Source organism: Schistocerca cancellata, chromosome 3, assembly GCF_023864275.1.
Source record: "Schistocerca cancellata isolate TAMUIC-IGC-003103 chromosome 3, iqSchCanc2.1, whole genome shotgun sequence".
Taxonomy (NCBI): domain Eukaryota; kingdom Metazoa; phylum Arthropoda; class Insecta; order Orthoptera; family Acrididae; genus Schistocerca; species Schistocerca cancellata.
In genome coordinates this window covers 814932522-814952944 of record NC_064628.1, presented here as the reverse complement: position 1 = coordinate 814952944, position 20423 = coordinate 814932522, and the positions used below count along the sequence as shown (strand labels likewise).

Sequence of the window (20423 nt, the reverse complement as noted above, 5' to 3'; positions counted from 1 at the left end):
ATCTTACTCATACTAAAGTATGAGAAAGTAATAATAAAAAATTATTGAAATACAGTACAAAGGCACAGAATATAAAAAAAGACATAGGACGCGTAGAGGCACTGTTTGCATATGAGGTTTGTGAGAACAGTAATGAGACTGATTTTTTATCCACCGAAGTTTTAATTTCTCTATTTTTTTAAACAACAATATTGTTCTCTTCAGCACCTGATGAAGTCATCATTCTCAGTCTTGGTAGAAGTGCTGAGAGGGGACAATTGGTAGGGCCTTTAACATGTTGGTCATGTTCTTTTGAATGTTCTCTGGAGTCCCAAAATGACATTATTTTACGACCTTTTCAATTTCAGGAAGAGAACAAAATTACAAGGACTCAGATTAGGTGAATAGGGGGCTGGAGAACAAAAGGAATGCCTTTGACTGGCCTTGTGACATGGGGCATTGTCATGATGCAGCATTCACTTGTCTACAATGTCTGGTTTCACTCAATTTATCATTTTCCTGAGCCTTTCAAGTACATCTTTGTAAAACACTAGGTTGACAGTTTGTCCTGGAGGAACAAATTCTTCACCTATTGTCAAAAAACCAAGTCAGCAGTGTTCTGATCTTTAATTTGCCCATTCGAGCTTCTTCTGGTCAAGGCGATATCTCAGTGTGCCACTCCTCACTTTGCCTCTTGTCTCAGGACTGCACTAAATAAATCCATAATTCATCACCTGTGATCACATGACTGAACCATTTGTGGTCATTGGCAATCCTCTCAAGAAGATCAGTGCACAAATTTCTTCAATTGTGAACCATATTGGAACAACCTTTTTGTATGAGCAAAACCTCAATCAAAATTTTATGTACGGTGAAAGTTTTTATGTTTCACTGGTCATGTATTATCTTTATTGTTAAACATCAGTCTGTTCTCACAAGAGCATGCATATGTTCAATGTTTTCATAGTTTTTGAAGTTGAAGGTCCCCCTGAACAAGGTTCATCTTCAACGTGTTTTCAGTCTCCCAGAAATGATTTGTGGCAGAAAAAAACTTGTGCTTTTGATAAGAAATGTTTCCCATATGCCTGTTTCAACTTTCCAAAGGTCACGCTTGTGGATTCCCTGAGTGTAACACAATATTTGATGGCATAGAATTGTTATAAATTCCGGTGTTCAATTTTCATAACATATGACAAAAACACAATTTCACTGATGGCACTCTCAAAAATCACCTGACAGCTGTATGGAGCTGAAACTCAAACTGAACATCTGGAAGGAATGAAAACATCGGTCTACATAAGTATAACACCATGGCATTGCCAGATCGCTCGCAGTGTTGTCAATCTCTTTACTTTTCTCACTCACCTCATATATGCACACACACAACTCTTCCCCAAACTAAAATACTATATCTGGAGAGGAAAGTTTACCGAGATTTAATCTTTTTGCACATAGAAAACATTCTGAAAATAGAGATCAACTTAGGTGTACAACGTTGTTAACACAGTTATAAATTGGACCCTTCTCAACGGCATTTTTCACTTCATCTGCCACATAAAATATTACTTTACCAGCCACAAATCACACAAACATTTTTTTAAAAAAGCAATTCAATAAAATTGACTTTACAGACCAAAACTGACTACAACTGACAAATCTGAAAAATGCTGACTTTTACTGATTTTGCTGACTGTTTTCCATCCCTGAAAATATCCACAGCATAGAAAAGAGAAGATAAACAAACGATTTTTTGGGGTTTGAGCAGGATTTGATCCTGCAACCTCAAGTTTCCAGACGTGTGCTTTATCACTAGATCACCAGGCATGATGCCCAGTGAGCTAAATTGAAGTGGCACTGCAGCTCAACTGTACAGATTGCTACTTTCAATTAGGAAATTTTATGATATATTCACCACCACCACCACCACCACCACCACCACCATAACCATCATCATCATCAGAAGCAGCAGCCATTTGATATTCCCTGTTGGATACAGATTTCTCCTACTCTCTTCCAAGCTTTACAGCCTCTGCCTATACATATACATGCTAGGCTACCGTCTTAAAATCCAACAAATAACTTCCTTGGTTCACCTGACTACATGTCCCCACCTACAGTTGACTTTCATTATTGTCATAATTACATCTGCAACCTCAGTCTGTTACATTCCTACATCTACATCGATACTCCACAAGCCACAGTACAGTGTGCGGCGGAGGGTACCATGTACAACTACTTGTAATTTCCCCTCTGGCTCCACTTGCAAATAGAGCGAAGGAAAAATGACTGTATAAAATGCATGTTTGACCATCAACTGCTTTTATTTTAAACCCAAATATCAAGCAGTTTCAGTCATTTGAGTAATGACAAATGTAATATGGTGGCTTAAACCATCTAAACCCTTACCTGTGAAGATATGGGTTTGGGTTTATAATAAAAGCAGCTGATGGCCAAACATGCATTTTATACATTACTTGATGGTTGTAGATAGTCACCTTCCAAAAATGTAGAAAAATGGTTGTTTGTATACCTCCGTATGAACCCTAATTTCTTGTATCTTATCTTGGTGGTCCTTACATGCAATGTATGTTTGCAGCAGTAGAATTGATCAGCAGTCAGCTTCAAATGTCGGTTCTCTAAATTTTCTCATTAGTGTTTCTCAAAAAGAATGTTGCCTTCCCTCCAGGGACTCCCATTATAGTTCCTGAAGCATATTCCGTAACACTTCCATGCTGTTCGAACCTACTGGTAAAAAATCTAGCAGCCCACCTCTCAATTGCTTCAATGTCTTCCCTCAATCTGACCTGGTACAGATCCCAAACATTCGAGCAGTACTCAAGAATACATCGAACCAGCATCCTATAAGTAGTCTCATTTACAAGTGAACCAGTTTTTCTTAAAATTATTCCAATAAACTGAAGTTGATCATTTGCCTTCCCTATTACAGTTCTCACATACTTGTTCCACCTCATATCACTTTGCAATGTTACGCCTAAGTATTTAAACAACGTGACTGTGTCAAGCAGGACACTAGTAATACTATATCAGAACATTACAGGTTTGATCTTCCTACTCATCCACATTAACTTACATTTTTCCACATTTACGGTTAGCTGCCATTCATCACAACAACTGGAAATTTTGTCTAAGTCATCTTGCATCTTCCTACAGTCACTCAACTTTGACACCTTACTGTACACCACAGCGTCATCAGCAAACAACTGCAGATTGCTGCTCACCCTGTCCATCAAATCATTTATGGATACAGAGCACAACAGTGATCCTATCATAGTACCCTGGGGCGCTCTGACGATACCCCTGTTTCTGATGAACACTCACTGTCAAAGACAACATTTTTTTTTTTTTTTTTTTCTTTTTTTCATCATCAGTCTACTGACTGGTTTGATGCGGCCCGCCATGAATTCCTTTCCTGTGCTAACCTCTTCATCTCAGAGTAGCACTTGCAACCTACGTCCTCAAGTATTTGCTTGACGTATTCCAATCTCTGTCTTCCTCTACAGTTTTTGCCCTCTACAGCTCCCTCTAGTACCATGGAAGTCATTCCCTCATGTCTTAGCAGATGTCCTATCATCCTGTCCCTTCTCCTTATCAGTGTTTTCCACACATTCCTTTCCTCTCCGATTCTGCGTAGAAACTCCTCATTCCTTACCTTATCAGCCCACATAATTTTCAACATTCGTCTATAGCACCACATCTCAAATGCTTCAATTCTCTTCTGTTCCGGTTTTCCCACAGTCCATGTTTCACTACCATACAATGCTGTACTACAGACGTACATCCTCAGACATTTCTTCCTCAAATTAAGGCCAGTATATGATATTAGTAGACTTCTCTTGGCCAGAAATGCCTTTTTTGCCATAGCGAGTCTGCTTTTGATGTCCTCCTTGCTCCGTCCGTCATTGGTTATTTTACTGCCTAGGTAGCAGAATTCCTTAACTTCATTGACTTCGTGACCATCAATTTTGATGTTCAGTTTCTCGCTGTTCTCAATTCAACTACTTCTCATTACCTTCGTCTTTCTCCGATTTACTCTCAAACCATACTGTGTACTCATTAGACTGTTCATTCCGTTCAGCAGATCATTTAATTCTTCTTCACTTTCACTCAGGATAGCAATGTCATCAGCGAACTGTATCATTGATATCCTTTCACCTTGTATTTTAATTCCACTCCTGAACCTTTCTTTTATTTCCATCATTGCTTCCTCGATGTACAGATTGAAGAGTAGGGGCGAAAGGCTACAGCCTTGTCTTACACCCTTCTTAATACGAGCACTTCGTTCTTGATCGTCCACTCTTATTATTCCCTCTTGGTTGTTGTACATATTGTATATGACCCATCTCTCCCTATAGCTTACCCCTACTTTTTTCAGAATCTCGAACAGCTTGCACCATTTTATATTGTCGAACGCTTTTCCCAGGTGGACAAATCCTATGAATGTGTCTTGATTTTTCTTTAGCCTTGCTTCCATTATTAGCCGTAACGTCAGAACTGCCTCTCTCGTCCCTTTACTTTTCCTAAAGCCAAACTGATCGTCACCTAGCGCATTCTCAATTTTCTTTTCCATTCTTCTGTATATTATTCTTGTAAGCAGCTTCGATGCATGAGCTGTTAAGCTGATTGTGCGATAATTCTCGCACTTGTCAGCTCTTGCCGTCTTCGGAATTGTGTGGATGATGCTTTTCCGAAAGTCAGATGGTATATCGCCAGACTCATATATTCTACACACCAATGTGAATAGTCGTTTTGTTGCCACTTCCCCCAATGATTTTAGAAATTCTGATGGAATGTTATCTATCCCTTCTGCCTTATTTGACTGTAAGTCCTCCAAAGCTCTTTTAAATTCCGATTCTAATACTGGATCCCCTATCTCTTCTAAATCGACTCCTGTTTCTTCTTCATTCACATCAGACAAATCTTCACCCTCATAGAGGCTTTCAATGTATTCTTTCCACCTGTCTGCTCTCTCCTCTGCATTTAACAGTGGAATTCCCGTTGCACTCTTAATGTTACCACCGTTGCTTTTAATGTCACCAAAGGTTGTTTTGACTTTCCTGTATGCTGAGTCTGTCCTTCCGACAATCATATCTTTTCCGATGTCTTCACATTTTTCCTGCAGCCATTTCGTCTTAGCTTCCCTGCACTTCCTATTTATTTCATTCCTCAGCGACTTGTATTTCTGTATTCCTGATTTTCCCGGAATATGTTTGTACTTCCTCCTTTCATCAATCAACTGAAGTATTTCTTCTGTTACCCATGGTTTCTTCGCAGCTACCTTCTTTGTACCTACATTTTCCTTCCCAACTTCTGTGATGGCCCTTTTTAGAGATGTCCATTCCTCTTCAACTGTACCGCCTAATGCGCTATTCCTTATTGCTGTATCTATAGCGTTAGAGAACTTCAAACGTATCTCGTCATTCCTTAGTACTTCCGTATCGCACTTCTTTGCGTATTGATTCTTCCTGACTAATGTCTTGAACTTCAGCCTACTCTTCATCACTACTATATTGTGATCTGAGTCTATATCTGCTCCTGGGTACGCCTTACAATCCAGTATCTGATTTTGGAATCTCTGTCTGACCATGACATAATCTAATTGAAATCTTCCCGTATCTCCCGGCCTTTTCCAAGTATACCTCCTCCTCTTGTGATTCTTGAACAGGGTATTCGCTATTACTAGCTGAAACTTGTTACAGAACTCAATTAGTCTTTCTCCTCTTTCATTCCTTGTCCCAAGCCCATATTCTCCTGTAACCTTTTCTTCTACTCCTTCCCCTACAACTGCATTCCAGTTGCCCATGACTATTAGATTTTCGTCCCCCTTTACATACTGCATTACCCTTTCAATATCCTCATACACTTTCTCTATCTGTTCATCTTCAGCTTGCGATGTCGGCATGTATACCTGAACTATCGTTGTCGGTGTTGGTCTGCTGTCGATTCTGATTAGAACAACCCGGTCACTGAACTGTTCGCAGTAACACACCCTCTGCCCTACCTTCCTATTCATAACGAATCCTACACCTGTTATACCATTTTCTGCTGCTGTTGATATTACCCGATACTCATCTGACCAGAAATCCTTGTCTTCCTTCCACTTCACTTCACTGACCCCTACTATATCTAGATTGAGCCTTTGCATTTCCCTTTTCAGATTTTCTAGTTTCCCTACCACATTCAAGCTTCTGACATTCCATGCCCCGACTCGTAGAACGTTATCCTTTCATAGATTATTCAATCTTTTTCTCATGGTAACCTCCCCCTTGGCAGTCCCCTCCCGGAGATCCGAATGGGGGACTATTCCTGAATCTTTTGCCAATGGAGAGATCAACATGACACTTCTTCAATTACAGGCCACATGTCCTGTGGATACACATTACGTGTCTTTAATGCAGTGGTTTCCATTGCCTTCTGCATCCTCATGTCGTTGATCATTGCTGATTCTTCCGCCTTTAGGGGCAATTTCCCACCCCTAGGACAAGAGAGTGCCCTGAACCTCTATCCGCTCCTCCGCCCTCTTTGACAAGGCCGTTGGCAGAATGAGGCTGACTTCTTATGCCGGAAGTCTTCAGCCGCCAATGCTGATTATTTATCAAAATTTAGGCAGTGGCGGGGATGGAACCCGGGACCGAAGACGTTTTGATTATGAATCAAAGACGCTACCCCAAGACCACAGGTACACATACACAACATACTGGGTTTTATTATTTAAGAAGTCCTCGAGCCACTCACATATCTGTGAACTTATTCCATATGTTCATACCTTCGTTAACAGCCTGCAATGCAGCACCATGGCAAATGCTTTCTGGGAATATAGAAATATGGAATCTACCTGTTGCCCTTCATCCACAGTTCTCAGTATATTGTGTGAGAAAAAGGGCAAGCTGAGTTTCGCACAAGCAATATTTTCTAAAACCATCCTTTATTTTTCAAACTGAGACATGATCAAGGATTCTAGCAAACAGCAGTTAGTGATATTGATCTGTAATTTTGCCAGTCCAATCTTTTACCTTTATTATATAGTGAAGTCACCTGCACTCTTTTCCAGTCACTTGGGACTCTGTGCTGGGTGAAAGATTCACAATAAATCCAAGTTAGGTAAGGTGCCAATGCTTTAAAGTACTCTCTGTAAAATCGAAGTGGAATTCCATTCAGACCTGGTGATTTATTTGCTTTCAAATCTTTAAGTTGTTTCTCTACACTGGGTACACTTATTCTGGGTGTATGCATGGACAAGGATTTCTCCTAGATTTCCTGGTTAAAAATACACTTTCTCCCAGCTGAAAAAAACACTCAGGTTAAGTGACAGTATATTTTACCTCAGAACTGTAAAACTTGTCAACCCTTTTTATACACGGGTGTAGAATTTTCAAGCACTTTAGAAAACTAAAATCAGGGAAAAAACACATTTTGGAACGATCTTTGACGTGCAGCAACCTGTACACTGCATATTTTCGTATTACAAAAGTATAGATTCAAATTCCACCAAAATCTGCATGTTACTTTCTGAAGCATTGAAATCGTGATTGCGATACACTTTTGTAAGCCAATCATAGCTCACGTCACGTGATCTCGTCATCGAGGACAGCGGATATTCAGAGCATAGAACATGTGATGTAGTCAGCCAATAGCAACATCACTGTTGAGTAGTGCGAATATACTAACAGGAAAAGTTAAAGTTTTAAATTAATATTCATAGTGTTGCAAGAGAAGCTAAACTTTCACATATAATGCAGATTGTTTTTGAGCGCGTTACACTTTAAGATGTATCACACAAACATGCTAGGAAAGTTTTTAATAACAGCATAAAATTGTCTGATCTTTTGGCCCCGAAATTCACATAAATGACTTGTTATTAAAGAGTTGATTTTTAAATGAGAGTCACACTCTCTGTGATTTAAGAAATTCACCGTACATTCTCACACATAGTTCAATTTGTGTAAAAGTAAATTGCTTTTCAAACCACTATTCGCAATATTTTCCTGTGACCTGTTACAAATGGGTTTGTTTCAGCAGTCGCCAGATAACAGGTGCAACCCTGTGTGCGCAGCTACAATGACGTACGAAGCCTGTATGTTCGTACGTGTAAAAACATGAAAAGATCTTACATTATGTCATGAAAGAAATAAGACACCAGACATACTCCAAGAGCATCAAAATTTCAAAGCAATACTAACTAAAATGTGTACAGTTAAAGTGCATACTTAAAGAGCACATTTGTATATCCAGATTCCCACTGATGTAGGCCTCAGCCTAATATTAAGCTTTTCAGTGTGTTTTTCGGGATGTAAATTTTCTCGGAATACCAGTGCTGCATTATTTCACATTTGGTTCTATATTATGGGATAATGCCTTACATGCTACAAGATGGAAAGGTGCACTTGAAATGCAGCGAACAGTTGAAACAAGCCAACTGTGTGGAATTAAACACTTCATTTAAAATACATTGACTGCCTCAGCAGAAAAGATTAATAAAAGTCAGCTTTCTTTAGCAAACCAACAAAAATAACTTCATTGTTCCGTAAGGCGATTAATGTTTGACTGTCAGAAAGGTGGAAATAAAATCAAACCCGAAACTAATAACATATTTTAGCCCTCCGCAATTATGTGAATGTATTTTAATTCATTTGATAGCTCCTGCCCACAGAAATGCGTTTTCATTTGAAGTGAGAGCAGTAAACGAATAGGAAACAGCAAAAGCACTAAATGTAAATGTGGGTCACAGGGAGACCCACTTCCCCATTATAACTCAGACTAGCCGGCCGCGGTGGTCTTGCAGTTCTAGGCGCTTCAGTCCGGAACCGTGCGACTGCTACGGTCGCAGGTTCAAATCCTGCCTCGGGCATGGATGTGTGTGATGTCCTTAGGTTAGTTAGGTTTACGTAGTTCTGCGTTCTAGGGGACTGATTACCACAGATGTTAAGTCCCATAGTGCTCAGAGCCATTTGAACCATTTGAACTCAGACTGCTCTGTGCATCAGCCCTGGATCTACGATGTTTCCAAACTGGGGCATTTTGTAGTGCACATCTTTCTGAAGAGTCTGATCCACAAACATATGTGTTCGACGAAATGGAAGACACCTTACTTGGTCTTAAGTGTGCCAAAGTGTAGTGCCATGCCTCTTCACACAGTATTCCTCTATCGCACATCACTGTACTTCGCTTTGTGGAATTGAGATGTGTATTTTTTGTAATGGATGCCATCAAATTATATTCATGACTGTGGAAATTAAACTGTCCTGTGGTGCCTTTACTCCTACCAGTTGGCCAGTTTGACATCCTGTCCCTCTTAAAAAAAGAACTTGCAACTGGATGAGAGTATTTATAATCTGGAGAGCAAGAACTCTTCAGAAAATTTGCACCTTTATTGCTTATTAGCTAATAACTTGCTATTCTGTGTGACATAAAATTAAGTACAGGGTACATAAAACCAGTAAAGACAAGAGACAAGCAAGACAATACACATTTCTTCAATCCTTAGCTCCTAGCATTTTTTTCTTCTCAATTCTTACTACAGCTTTACACGGCATGTTTTTCTTTTCTGTGAAAGAATCTATTACCACATCAAAGTTCGTCAAATGTTTTGCTACATGAAAAATCAAAATATTGTCTAATACTGAAACAGCTGTTAATACAAATAGTACACAAGACTGGCGTGGTTTCTCAATCTGATTACGTCTATGTTGTCACTGTCTGCTAGACGAAACAAAATAGGCCTTTCTAATATTGCAGCAATTGTAACACATACCAAATAAACGAGACTATTTTGGCACAAATAGTCATTTTTATAACTCGACAGAATATAATACATGAAGTACCAATATCAAATGCCTATTCGGCCTACTACAAGCAAAAAGCTTTATGCTACCAAATAGTTTCACATTTCATTCATACAGTAGTAGTACAAAATTTTTATATAAATTTGGAATCGTTATACTCTTCCACAATTTGTGTGACATCCCCGTTTCTTTTCCTTCCTCATTCTAACAAACCATCTTTCATCACTAATTCTGTAACTATTTGCCCGTTAACTTCACTAACCCTGCCAGAATCACTGGTTTAGTTATCCTGCAATTATTCTCCGGTTAGAACTTGGTGCATGTTCATACAGCACGTTTCCCAGGCTACTTCCAGAATAGAACTTAGCAGCTGCTAGCAGGGGACTGTACAACTGGCCCTTATTAGTGCTGCAATCTGGCCAAAAATTTTCTGTCAAAATTTCATTTTCTTGGATTAACCAAGAAGATAATACATAATCTTTCTTACCTGTTATTCCTGCTAGTCATTATTTCCACTCTGCTAGTCTAAATCTACGGATTTCGATAGTGATTATAACATGCTGATCATTCGCAAACCCAATCAACTACATAATTAGACAGCGATTGGCATTCATCTGTTCGCCTTTACTTTGCTCAGGTCATATAGCCCCATCCCTTTTTGTCTGCAGGAAAGTTTATTTCTAGATATGATGAGGATTCCCCTGACAGAGACATCAAGTACAGTATACACACATTCAAAAACCAACTCAGGATTCATTCAGAAATCAACTTACAATATGAATAATCGGTAGACCAACGTGCACTGGACGCTAGGCGCTTTGTGATATAAGTTTTTTTCCCCTCGAATTTAGCCCCCCCCCCCCCCCAGAAAGTGCCACCCTCCGAGATCTGGGCCTGTTGCGCATGTGTGAATCTGGTGGCAGCTTGGACGTGCCAGTCAAATTTTTCTGGTAGTATCTAGCTTCTTGCTGCGACTGCTTACACAGCCAACAGCCACATTTCTGTAGCTGGAAGCGGGAGAAGGTACTACTCATATGCGACACAACTGCACATGCCCATGAGCCCACTCCTAACTGCTAAAACGAATCTAACGTAAACAGTTGTGACATCACGCTAACTGAAGACAATTTGTTGTTATGAAGCTTTGCATAGTCTTCCTAAACAGTTTGACACATTCTGCTGTTTGCAGACACTTGCATGAGCACTGTGATTGTTGTTGCATATGGCACATTTTCTTGCAATTTAAGTTTTGTTTTCATTTTTTTCTCTCATTCATGTTTTATTCCTGCAGTATTATTCTGCAGTAGCAGGATACAGTAATATCCTTTGTTAAAGTATTGGGTCTTACAAAAATTTAACTGAAAACTAAAACAATGAAAAATTCCCAGAATTCTGAAAAATTCCTGGGTTTTTCCCGGTTTTCTCCCAAATCTTCTGGTTTTCCTGGGTCTTATACACCCCCTGATTACTGTATTGTCCATAAGGGAATCTGTCTGATGATCAAAAGACAATGTTTTATTCTTGTGTGAATGATTTCTTGAATGTGAAACTTAAAACTTCGGTTTTCATTTCATCATCTTCAACTGCCACACCAGACTGGTCAACAAGCGACTGAATGGCAGCCTTAAAGCTGCTTAGTGATTTCACATATGACAAGAATTTTCTCGGGTTCTCTGCCAGATATTTTGCTTAGGTGTGATGGAGGTAGTTGTAAGCTTTGCACACAGATCTTTTCACAGACATATGAATCCCTACTAACCTTTGCTTGTCGTCATTTATGTATTCGCTTTTGAACTGAGAGTGCAACAACCTCTGCTTCCTCAGCATCCACAAAATTTTGTTATTAAATCCTGGTGGGTTGTTTCCATCCTTTATCGACTTACTAGGCATGTAACTCTCCATACCAATTTACTCCAATTTACTATATGCTTAAACTTTGGCCATAATTTGTCTACATCCATCTTACTGGAACTAAGTGATGCAAATTCACTGTCTGAGTGAAGTGTTAATAACTGCTTATCTGCTCTATCTAGCAGAAACACTCTCCTTGCCTTCTTGACCAATTTATAAACTTTCATAATCATAATTGTTATAATGACATCATGATCGCTATACTGACAATGTCAAAAAGGTCTGGCCTATTTGTAGCTACAAGGTCTAAGATGTTTCCATTGTGTGTGGGCTGCCGAGCTAGCTGTTCATGACAATTTTCAGAAAACGTGTTCAAAGGTATTTTGCATGACTGTTTGTCTGTATCCCCCCCACAATGAATCCATAGATGTCCCAGGCTATACTCGACAAGTTAAAGCCGCCTCCAAATAGTATTGCATTACCTGGGTATTTACACACTATTGACAGCAGACTCTACATCTACATCTACACCCTGCAAGCCACCCAACAGTGTGTCGCGGAGGGCACTTTAAGTGCCACTGTCATTACCTCCCTTTTCTGTTCCAATCGCGTATGGTTTGCGGGAAGAACGACTGTCGGAAAGCCTCCTTGCATGCTCGAATCTCTCTAATTTTACATTCATGATCTCCTCGGGAGGTATAAGTAGGGGCAAGCAACATATTCGATACCTCATCCAGAAATGCACCCTCTCAAAACCTGGCGAGCAAGCTACACCGCGATGCAGAGTGCCTCTCTTGAAGAGTCTGCCACTTGAGTTTGCTAAACATCTCCGTAATGCTATCACGGTTACCAAATAACCCTGTGACGAAACGCGCCGCTCTTCTTTGGTCTTCTCTATCTCCTCCGTCAACCCAATCTGGTACGGATCCCACACTGATGAGCAATACTCAAGTATAGGTCAAACGAGTGTTTTGTAAGCCACCTCCTTTGTTGATAGACTACATTTTCTAAGGACTCTCCCAATGAATCTCAACCTGGTACCCGCCTTACCAACAATTAATTTTATATGATCATTCCACTTCAAATCGTTCCATACGCATACTCCCAGATATTTTACAGAAGTAACTGCTACCAGTGTTTATTCCGCTATCATATAATCATACAATAAAGGATCCTTCTTTCTATGTATTTGCAATACATTACATTTGTCTATGTTAAGGGTCAGTTGCCACTCCCTGCACCAAGTGCCTATCTGCTGCAGATCTTCCTGCATTTCGCTACAATTTTCTAATGCTGAAACTTCTCTGTATACTACAGCAGACTCTTTGAATGACTCTAGAACTGTCACAGCAGAATTGGGTGGCCGGTAAAAAAAATACAACAATTAACTTAGTTTCAACTACATCTGTTATACACAACTGCATAACTTCACATTCAACATCTACCTCAATAGACAGAATATTTTTGTCAACTGCAATGGACACTCCCCCTGCTATGGCCTCTAATCTGTCTTTCTTGATATATGTTCCACAGCTCACTAAATCTCTCAGAGCCTTCCACTTCGCGTTTCAGCCAGCTCTCAGACCCCAGAACAATTTTAGTGTGAGAGCTTACCTGGAGAGCAGTAAATTCAGGAACTTTATTACGAATACTTCGACAGTTTACTGATAAATTTGTGACAGTCAAAGTGTCTTTATTCTGAACACCATTTGACTTCCCTTGCTGTGAATTGACTGGTGAGAGTTCATCAGAGCACCTCAAACTACCACCTAGCCTAAAAAAAACCATGTACACTCCTCAAGTACTCTGCTACCTGAGCAGCTGCTTCCTTTGTGTAGTGCACCCCTGACCTATAAAACTAAGTCCTACAAATACCTACATGATAATGCAGGTCTAGAAATCTGCAGCCAAAACCATCACCAAGTCAACGAAGCCTTTGGTTGAGACCCTCCACTCAGTTCCAAAACACAAGACCCCAGTCAACTCTGGGAACAACGTTGCAAACTGAGAGCTCTGCTTTCACCCCATGGGCGAGCCAGCAGTCTTCATTACCTCTGCCAGCCACCTGTGCAAACTGACAATCTGAACTGATGATCACCTTAGAACCCAAGCGATAAGCATTGGCAGTGCTGAGGTGAGCCACAACATGCAGATGACTGCACGCTGCACACTCGATAGCCACAGTTATGGCTGCTTCCACATAGCAGACAATGCCCCCCCCCCACGCCCCCCTCCCTCCCCAGGGCAGACATACCGAGCGCACATTGGCTTTCTTTCCAGCCCTTAACGCTATCTGCCTAAGGTGCTCCATAATGTGCCTAACATTGGAGCTCCCAATAACTAGTGACCCCTCCCCTCTCTGTGTGCCTGCTCGGACCCTGCTGAAGGAGTGGCCATCTATCTACTCACAGGGTGAATGGGCAAGGCCAGGTGGCCAGTCTCCACGCTGGCCCTCTGCCTTGAGCAGTGCGAATGCGTCACCACCCACCACTCACCCTGCTGTGAGGGCGGACCCACCAAAGGTGCACTAGGAGGTGCCTTGGAAGCAAAGTCCGTGGGCAAAACAAGTGACACCTGAGGTGTCCCGTGCGACGTGCAAGATTCTCCGCCACCGCTACACCATGATGCAGCAGCCTGAAGGTGACTGACCATAGTCAACAGCACATTCAGCTGTTCGCAAACTGCGGGCATCTCCTCCTGCATCTGCACACAGCATGAACAGATCCTATCCATCCTAGCAAGATTAACTGTAAGAAGTGAACTATAAAAGCATACAATCCTAGATATGCAACTTGCTACCCTCCTGATGCATTAAAAAGCTATGTAGCTGGCTGTTCACTGAGCAACTGTTGCACTACAGACTGAGTGAATTTACACTTACAAAAATGCGGGATTAACCCTCTTAAACAGAGAAACATGCAAGAAATTTAATAAATATGCTACATGGAAAACACAGGAAATGACAAACATTTAACTTGCCACTCTGTAGATGTTTAACAGCCCAGAGCTGGAGCCTGCCTGACTGGCTTACTAAACGAATGGACAGTTGTTTTCAAAACAAAACAAATGAGCAACTACTGCGCTACAGATGGGATGAATTTGTTTTTATCTCTTCTAATAATTCCCAATATGCATCTCTCCAAAGTTTTTCACTGGTTTTTATATAAAAAGTCAATGTATCACTGCAATAAAATAAAATAAAAGCTGGTACTGCACAATGACTGTAAACTTCCCTCTTCAGACACACTGGAAGCTCAGTTTTGATAAACTTAAATCAAAATCACTCCAGAAAATTTTTACACTTTGCATATTCTACAAGCAGCTGCAGTGACTGACATCTTATTCTTACTGTCATTCTCATATTTAGAACACAGAACAGTCTGCCAACATGTGGCCCACATGAGGTCGACTGATGGCCATGTCATCATTTGCCATGTGGTGTTATGCAGATGTGGTAAGGAGAGGTGTGGGGCCAGCCCCATGCTCTCCTGGCCATTGTCAAATTTCTAGAGCTCGTAGCCACTACATCTCATTCAAGCATTTCCTCAATTGACATCTCGAGCCTGAGTGTACTTCCTTCCAGTCCCCCCACCAACAAAAAATCCCTGGCAGTATCAGGAATTGAACCTGGGTCCTCCACAAGAGAGTCAACTGCACTGATTACTTGGTTGCAGAGGAAGCAGTTTCCAGGTGCTCAGTGGTGAGGTTATCAGTGCTTGGTTGCAGAGGCAGATATGCCAATACAGATGCTAGATAATGTAGCTACTTTAGTGTATAATTCCCTTGGATCCTTGAGAAGCCAAACCTAGTTTAAATGGTCATTACTTTTTTTTGCTGCTGTCAGTTCTTCCCTTGTTTTCTGTATCAGTCTTCATCATTTAAAATAAATCTCAATCTAAATTCTACTACTTGCCTATTTCATAGAAACCTACCAACATTTATAATTGTTACCTTTTCTCTTCTCGTGTACATATTCACCACTACCATTCTTTTTTTATTCATTAGAAAATAAGTTCCTGACATGAATAAAAATAAGGTAGACCATGCTGCCAGGTAAGTTACCATGGTGCCATTTAGGACCCTTATAGGGCCAACATGCAAATATCAAATTATTGTTACTCCAAATACATTATATGAGTTGTAAGAAATTTACTGTTTTACTTCTGTATTACAGAAGATAATTTTTTTTTCTTACCTCTCTTACGTGTATTCATGTAATGTATTCTTCTGTCTCCATATTCTGGCTGCCTTATGCCGCAGTTTGTTAAGGAATTTCGAGCATGGTCTGGATTTGTACCAAAATTTTCTCTGGAAAACAAGCCACCAAAATGAAATAAAGATTATGGTCAATGTGGTATGATACTTAACACAATTTTTTGATGAAATTGTACATTCCCTTTTACAAGATGACAAATTAAGTTTCTTTTCTAACTTCTCTCAAAGCATGTCCATTTTAATGTTTGCTCTCAAACAAATGCAAACGTACGCTGTGTTCACGAGACAATAACACCGGGTAGAGTAGTAGACAGGAGGTAATATTAATATGTAGCAAAAGAGCTTATAAAGCCACAAGAGTTAATTACGACAAACAAGTAAAAATTGTGTAAGACATAACTATGCATCTTCTTGCATACATTTTACAACATTCACAACCGTAAAGACGATGGATCACTCCTTATGGCAAAAAAGAAATAATGAGTAGTATTCTTTTTCTTTGTGAGACAAGAATGAAATGACAAATGTTCTTTTCCAGAATTATCACAGAAATTATACTTCACTTCTCAAAACGAACATTTTGTGATGCAATTTTAAATATCCAGTCGCAATGGATGTGGTTCACAGAACTGTACTCGTGGCTCATTGTTACAGTGCAAGATTTTATTTAATATTACATTAAGAAAGCCATAAACACACATAAGAATATTTGAATAAGGAATATAATAATCCATGTACCATTATTTTAACATTTCTGCTTATGTTACTATTTACTGTATTAAAGTGAGCATTCAACTGAGAATACTATCAAATTACAAGCAGACCAAACAGCTGGTCAGTTCTTACTTTCAGGAGGTAAAACTCCAAGCTTTGCTGATACAAATAGTTACAAGCAGAAAATGCTAATCCTAACTTTCAGGTCTTGGGTGTTCCTTTCTTGGGTAGGAAAGAGGTATTGGTTGGGGAAGGCTGGAAAGCAGATCACTCAGATCTCAGGTTGAGAGAAAGAAGGAAGACAAAAATGAAGGAGAAAGTGCTCTCCTTTAAGTAGAAATTATTTAAACTCCTCATATTTACTGACAGCAGTTATAAAATTAGAGATAACCAAAAATGACTAACCAAAAAAAGGAATTAGTTTGGGTGTTCATGTCATTACCTCTCCATTACAGAATATCAACTGACCTGATGGCGTATTCTACAATGTCAGAGCGCTAATCATAAACTTACCTATATGAAGGATGTGTTAAAGCTAGCTGAAGTAGGAACCTATTTTCAAATTTATAGCCAATACTTTCCTCCAGCACATCACATGATCTATGAAACCGCAAATGACACACAAGCACTGGAATCAACATGGCATGCTGCAACAGAATAAAGAGGAAAGTCAAATGGATAAGAAATGAAGCTGTGCTTGAATAAAATACATGCCAGTATATAAACATTTGAGTATACAAAGCTTGTCTGGAGAGGATTTTCACCACTTCTATTCTGACACTCCTGTTGGTCAGAGCATGGTATGTCCACCCAGGCTAGTTGGTGAGGGTTGTTAGCTTCCCAATCCCAGTGTCCCACGAGCTTCTGAAGGGCAAGGATGTGTCATTACATTTCCTGCCATGATGCAGTGTTCACTTGAACAATGATATACAATCAAATTCTGTGTGAAACTTGGGATGTCAATTGCCAAAACATTTTCAATGATCAGGCAAGAATTTGGGAATGAATGTCTGTCAAAGCAGCAAGTGTTTCAGTGGTGCAAAATTTTTTTTTGGAAAGCCAGCATGACTCTGAAGACAAAACTTGCTCTGATCACCCTTCAACACTGGAAGGCGAAGACAGTGTATCTCGTTAGCAAGAATGTTTGAGCAGATTGGAGTATGAGTGTTCATCTAATAGCTCAGTCTCTGGATATACCAAAGACCATTTCAATGAGACAGCAACAGAACAACTGCAGATGAAGAAAGTGTGTGCAAAGATAGTCCCAAAAATTTTGACCACTGAATGAAAGTCCAATCGAGTGCTCATTTGTGAAGAGCTATAGGAACTATGTAGAAATAATGCTACTTTTTGCACAATGTTATAATGGGATATGATTCATGGGTTTTCGGGCACGAATCTGAGACAGAGATGGAACTCCAGAGTGTACACACTACAGTCACCAGACCGAAAGAAACCACACATTAAAAGGGTGTACACACTGTAGTCATCACACCACAAGAAACCACTCATGAACAGCTTCAAAGTGAAGGCAACATTCACTGTCTTTTTATATGCTAGTGGTTTCAGTCACCGAGTGTTTACTGGACAGATTGCCAATGCTGTCTTTTATGTGGTAGTGTTCACAGGGGAGGGGGAGGGGGGGGGGGGGGGGGAGTGCAAGTCAGACCAGACACTTCTGGTTCCTGGAAGCTCCATTAAGACAATTCGTCCAGTCACATTACCCTCTACAGTTCTGCTCTTGCACCAGCACACTCTGTTTGCTTCCCTGGCTCAAGACACCCTTGAAAGGACACAGTTCCGAGCCCACAGCCAATGTGAAAGCTGCTGTCCGTGTGCCCTGTAGGACATTAAAATCCAATTCTTCCAGGACGCTTACACTACTTTGAAATCTCACTGTCAAAAATGTACTGGTGCAGGAGAGTCCTATTTTGAAGAATTCTGATGCATTTTGCCATTCTGATCAATAAATTAATTTTTATGGACTTGGTGAAATTACTTTTCGGTCAAATATTGTATATAAAACTTAGTTGCTGTTTAATGTGCGATACGTGGGATGGAAGCTGACTCGGTACAATATTCAACCAAGCAAACCACCCTATCATGATAAACTGGGCACCTCCAAATATGTATAAGTTTCATTTAAAAAAAAGTCAGTTGTGCTGACAAATCAACCAATAAACAAGAACAGGGTCAGAAAAGTCAGGAAACAAACAATTTTGACATAATTGTGACAAAGTGTCTGAAATAGTGATGATCCACCTGTGACCGTTTAGAATGAAAAACAGAAATCTTTACATATAAAATTGACAAACACTTGCTGAACATAACCTTCAAATAAAAGGCAAAATCCATGAAGTGTAACAAATATCTGTAACACGAACAAGACATCTGATTTATAAATTATTTTTCTGGTCTATTTACACAAAGTATCTTGCAGAATAAGCAACTATGATATTAACTGAGGTAGCATTTTTTGCATAGCAACATTCTATTATGAATGATACCAATAGTAATAGGTAAGATTGTGAATAACATGTTTGTTCATAAAAATATTTCTACATTAATACATTATTCGCAGTAATATATATATTAACAGAATTTCATACTCCATTGTTTGTGGCTTAAGGGGATACTTGTTAGATTACAATAAATGAAAAAATTTCAAACCATGCACAAATACCTGTATGATATCACACATGATGCCAGTCCTATGGAAACCTTTAGAAGAAACAGCTACTGTAACATCTCTCTTCATTTTGCTTTGAGTACGCATCTCCTGCAATCTATTTTCTTTGGCTTCAAGTTTTCGTTTATCCTCAAAAGAAGGCTTGGGCATGTTAGCCAAAAGATGGCGAAACTTTACATACTCCCTCCAAGCTTTCTGATATCTGAAATAGTATAATGTTTTACATTTATCAGAGAATTATATCATTTAATGGATACACATCTTGAAAACCTGTAATATTAGTGGTGTGCTCTTCACCGTTCAGCTGCGTTGCTGATGCCATTTTTCTGCATATTTTGACAACTGACACAGTGATCTTAATCTGTTGCAGTGAACTGTATTACTATGCGTACCCCAACTAACCTGGTATGAGTTCAAGCAATGGGAACACGTAATAACTCAGTCCGCAACATCTGAAAAAGATGACTGGAGAGTGGTTGTCAAAATATCATGCGGAAAAATAGAATCAACTACTCAACTGATCACCTAATCAAGTACTCAGCTGATCACCACATTTAATTACACTGAGAAAATTTGAGCTAGCACATAATTTGTAATATGCTAGCCCGTTGTAAGAGAAAACTAACATTTGCCTCAGTGTGTTTACTGGTTATCTAATGCAAACAAGGAGGCATGACGACTTAAGAAGCAGAAAAAATGTTACAGGTTTAATAATCAGAAGTTCACTTTTTTCTAGATGTGCTGTCCATCCTTTTTCAATTTTCAATTCCAGTAAGTGAACCATAATATGTCACATCTTTTATAGCAAAAGAGAGAGAAAGAACTTACTTAATGACAAGATATTAGAGATGGAGCATAAGCTCAGACTGAATGTGAAGGATAGAAAATGAAGTCATCGTATCCTTTCAGAGACTCAGTCGAGGCACGACTGTCAAAAGAGCAAGCTGGGTTTAGAGAGCACAGAAGTTGTGTCGATTTCATCAACACACTGCGTATAATACTTGAGCAGAGTGCAGAATGGCGAAACACATTCTACCTTACATTTACTGATTTTGAAAAAGCATTTGATTCTCTTAATAGGAGAGTTATGTGGCATACCTTGGAAGAATATGGAATACCATCAAAGATAATAAATATTATTAAAGCCATGTTTGATGGATATGAATGTAGGGTGC

At 39.6% G+C, this 20423-nt stretch overlaps 1 protein-coding gene across 2 annotated transcripts in view; it reads right to left on the bottom strand.

Annotated features, from left to right (window-relative positions):
- LOC126175876 (ribonuclease 3) overlaps nucleotides 1-20423 on the bottom strand; it is a 251452-nt gene that overhangs the window by 165765 nt on the left and 65264 nt on the right. For both annotated transcript variants that reach the window (XM_049922913.1, XM_049922911.1), the window contains 3 exons: nucleotides 19243-19450; nucleotides 17073-17206; nucleotides 15826-15938 (listed from right to left, as the gene is read on the bottom strand). In XM_049922913.1, the coding sequence (XP_049778870.1) occupies nucleotides 15826-15938; nucleotides 17073-17206; nucleotides 19243-19450 (455 nt within the window). The remainder of the gene's footprint in view (nucleotides 1-15825; nucleotides 15939-17072; nucleotides 17207-19242; nucleotides 19451-20423) is intronic.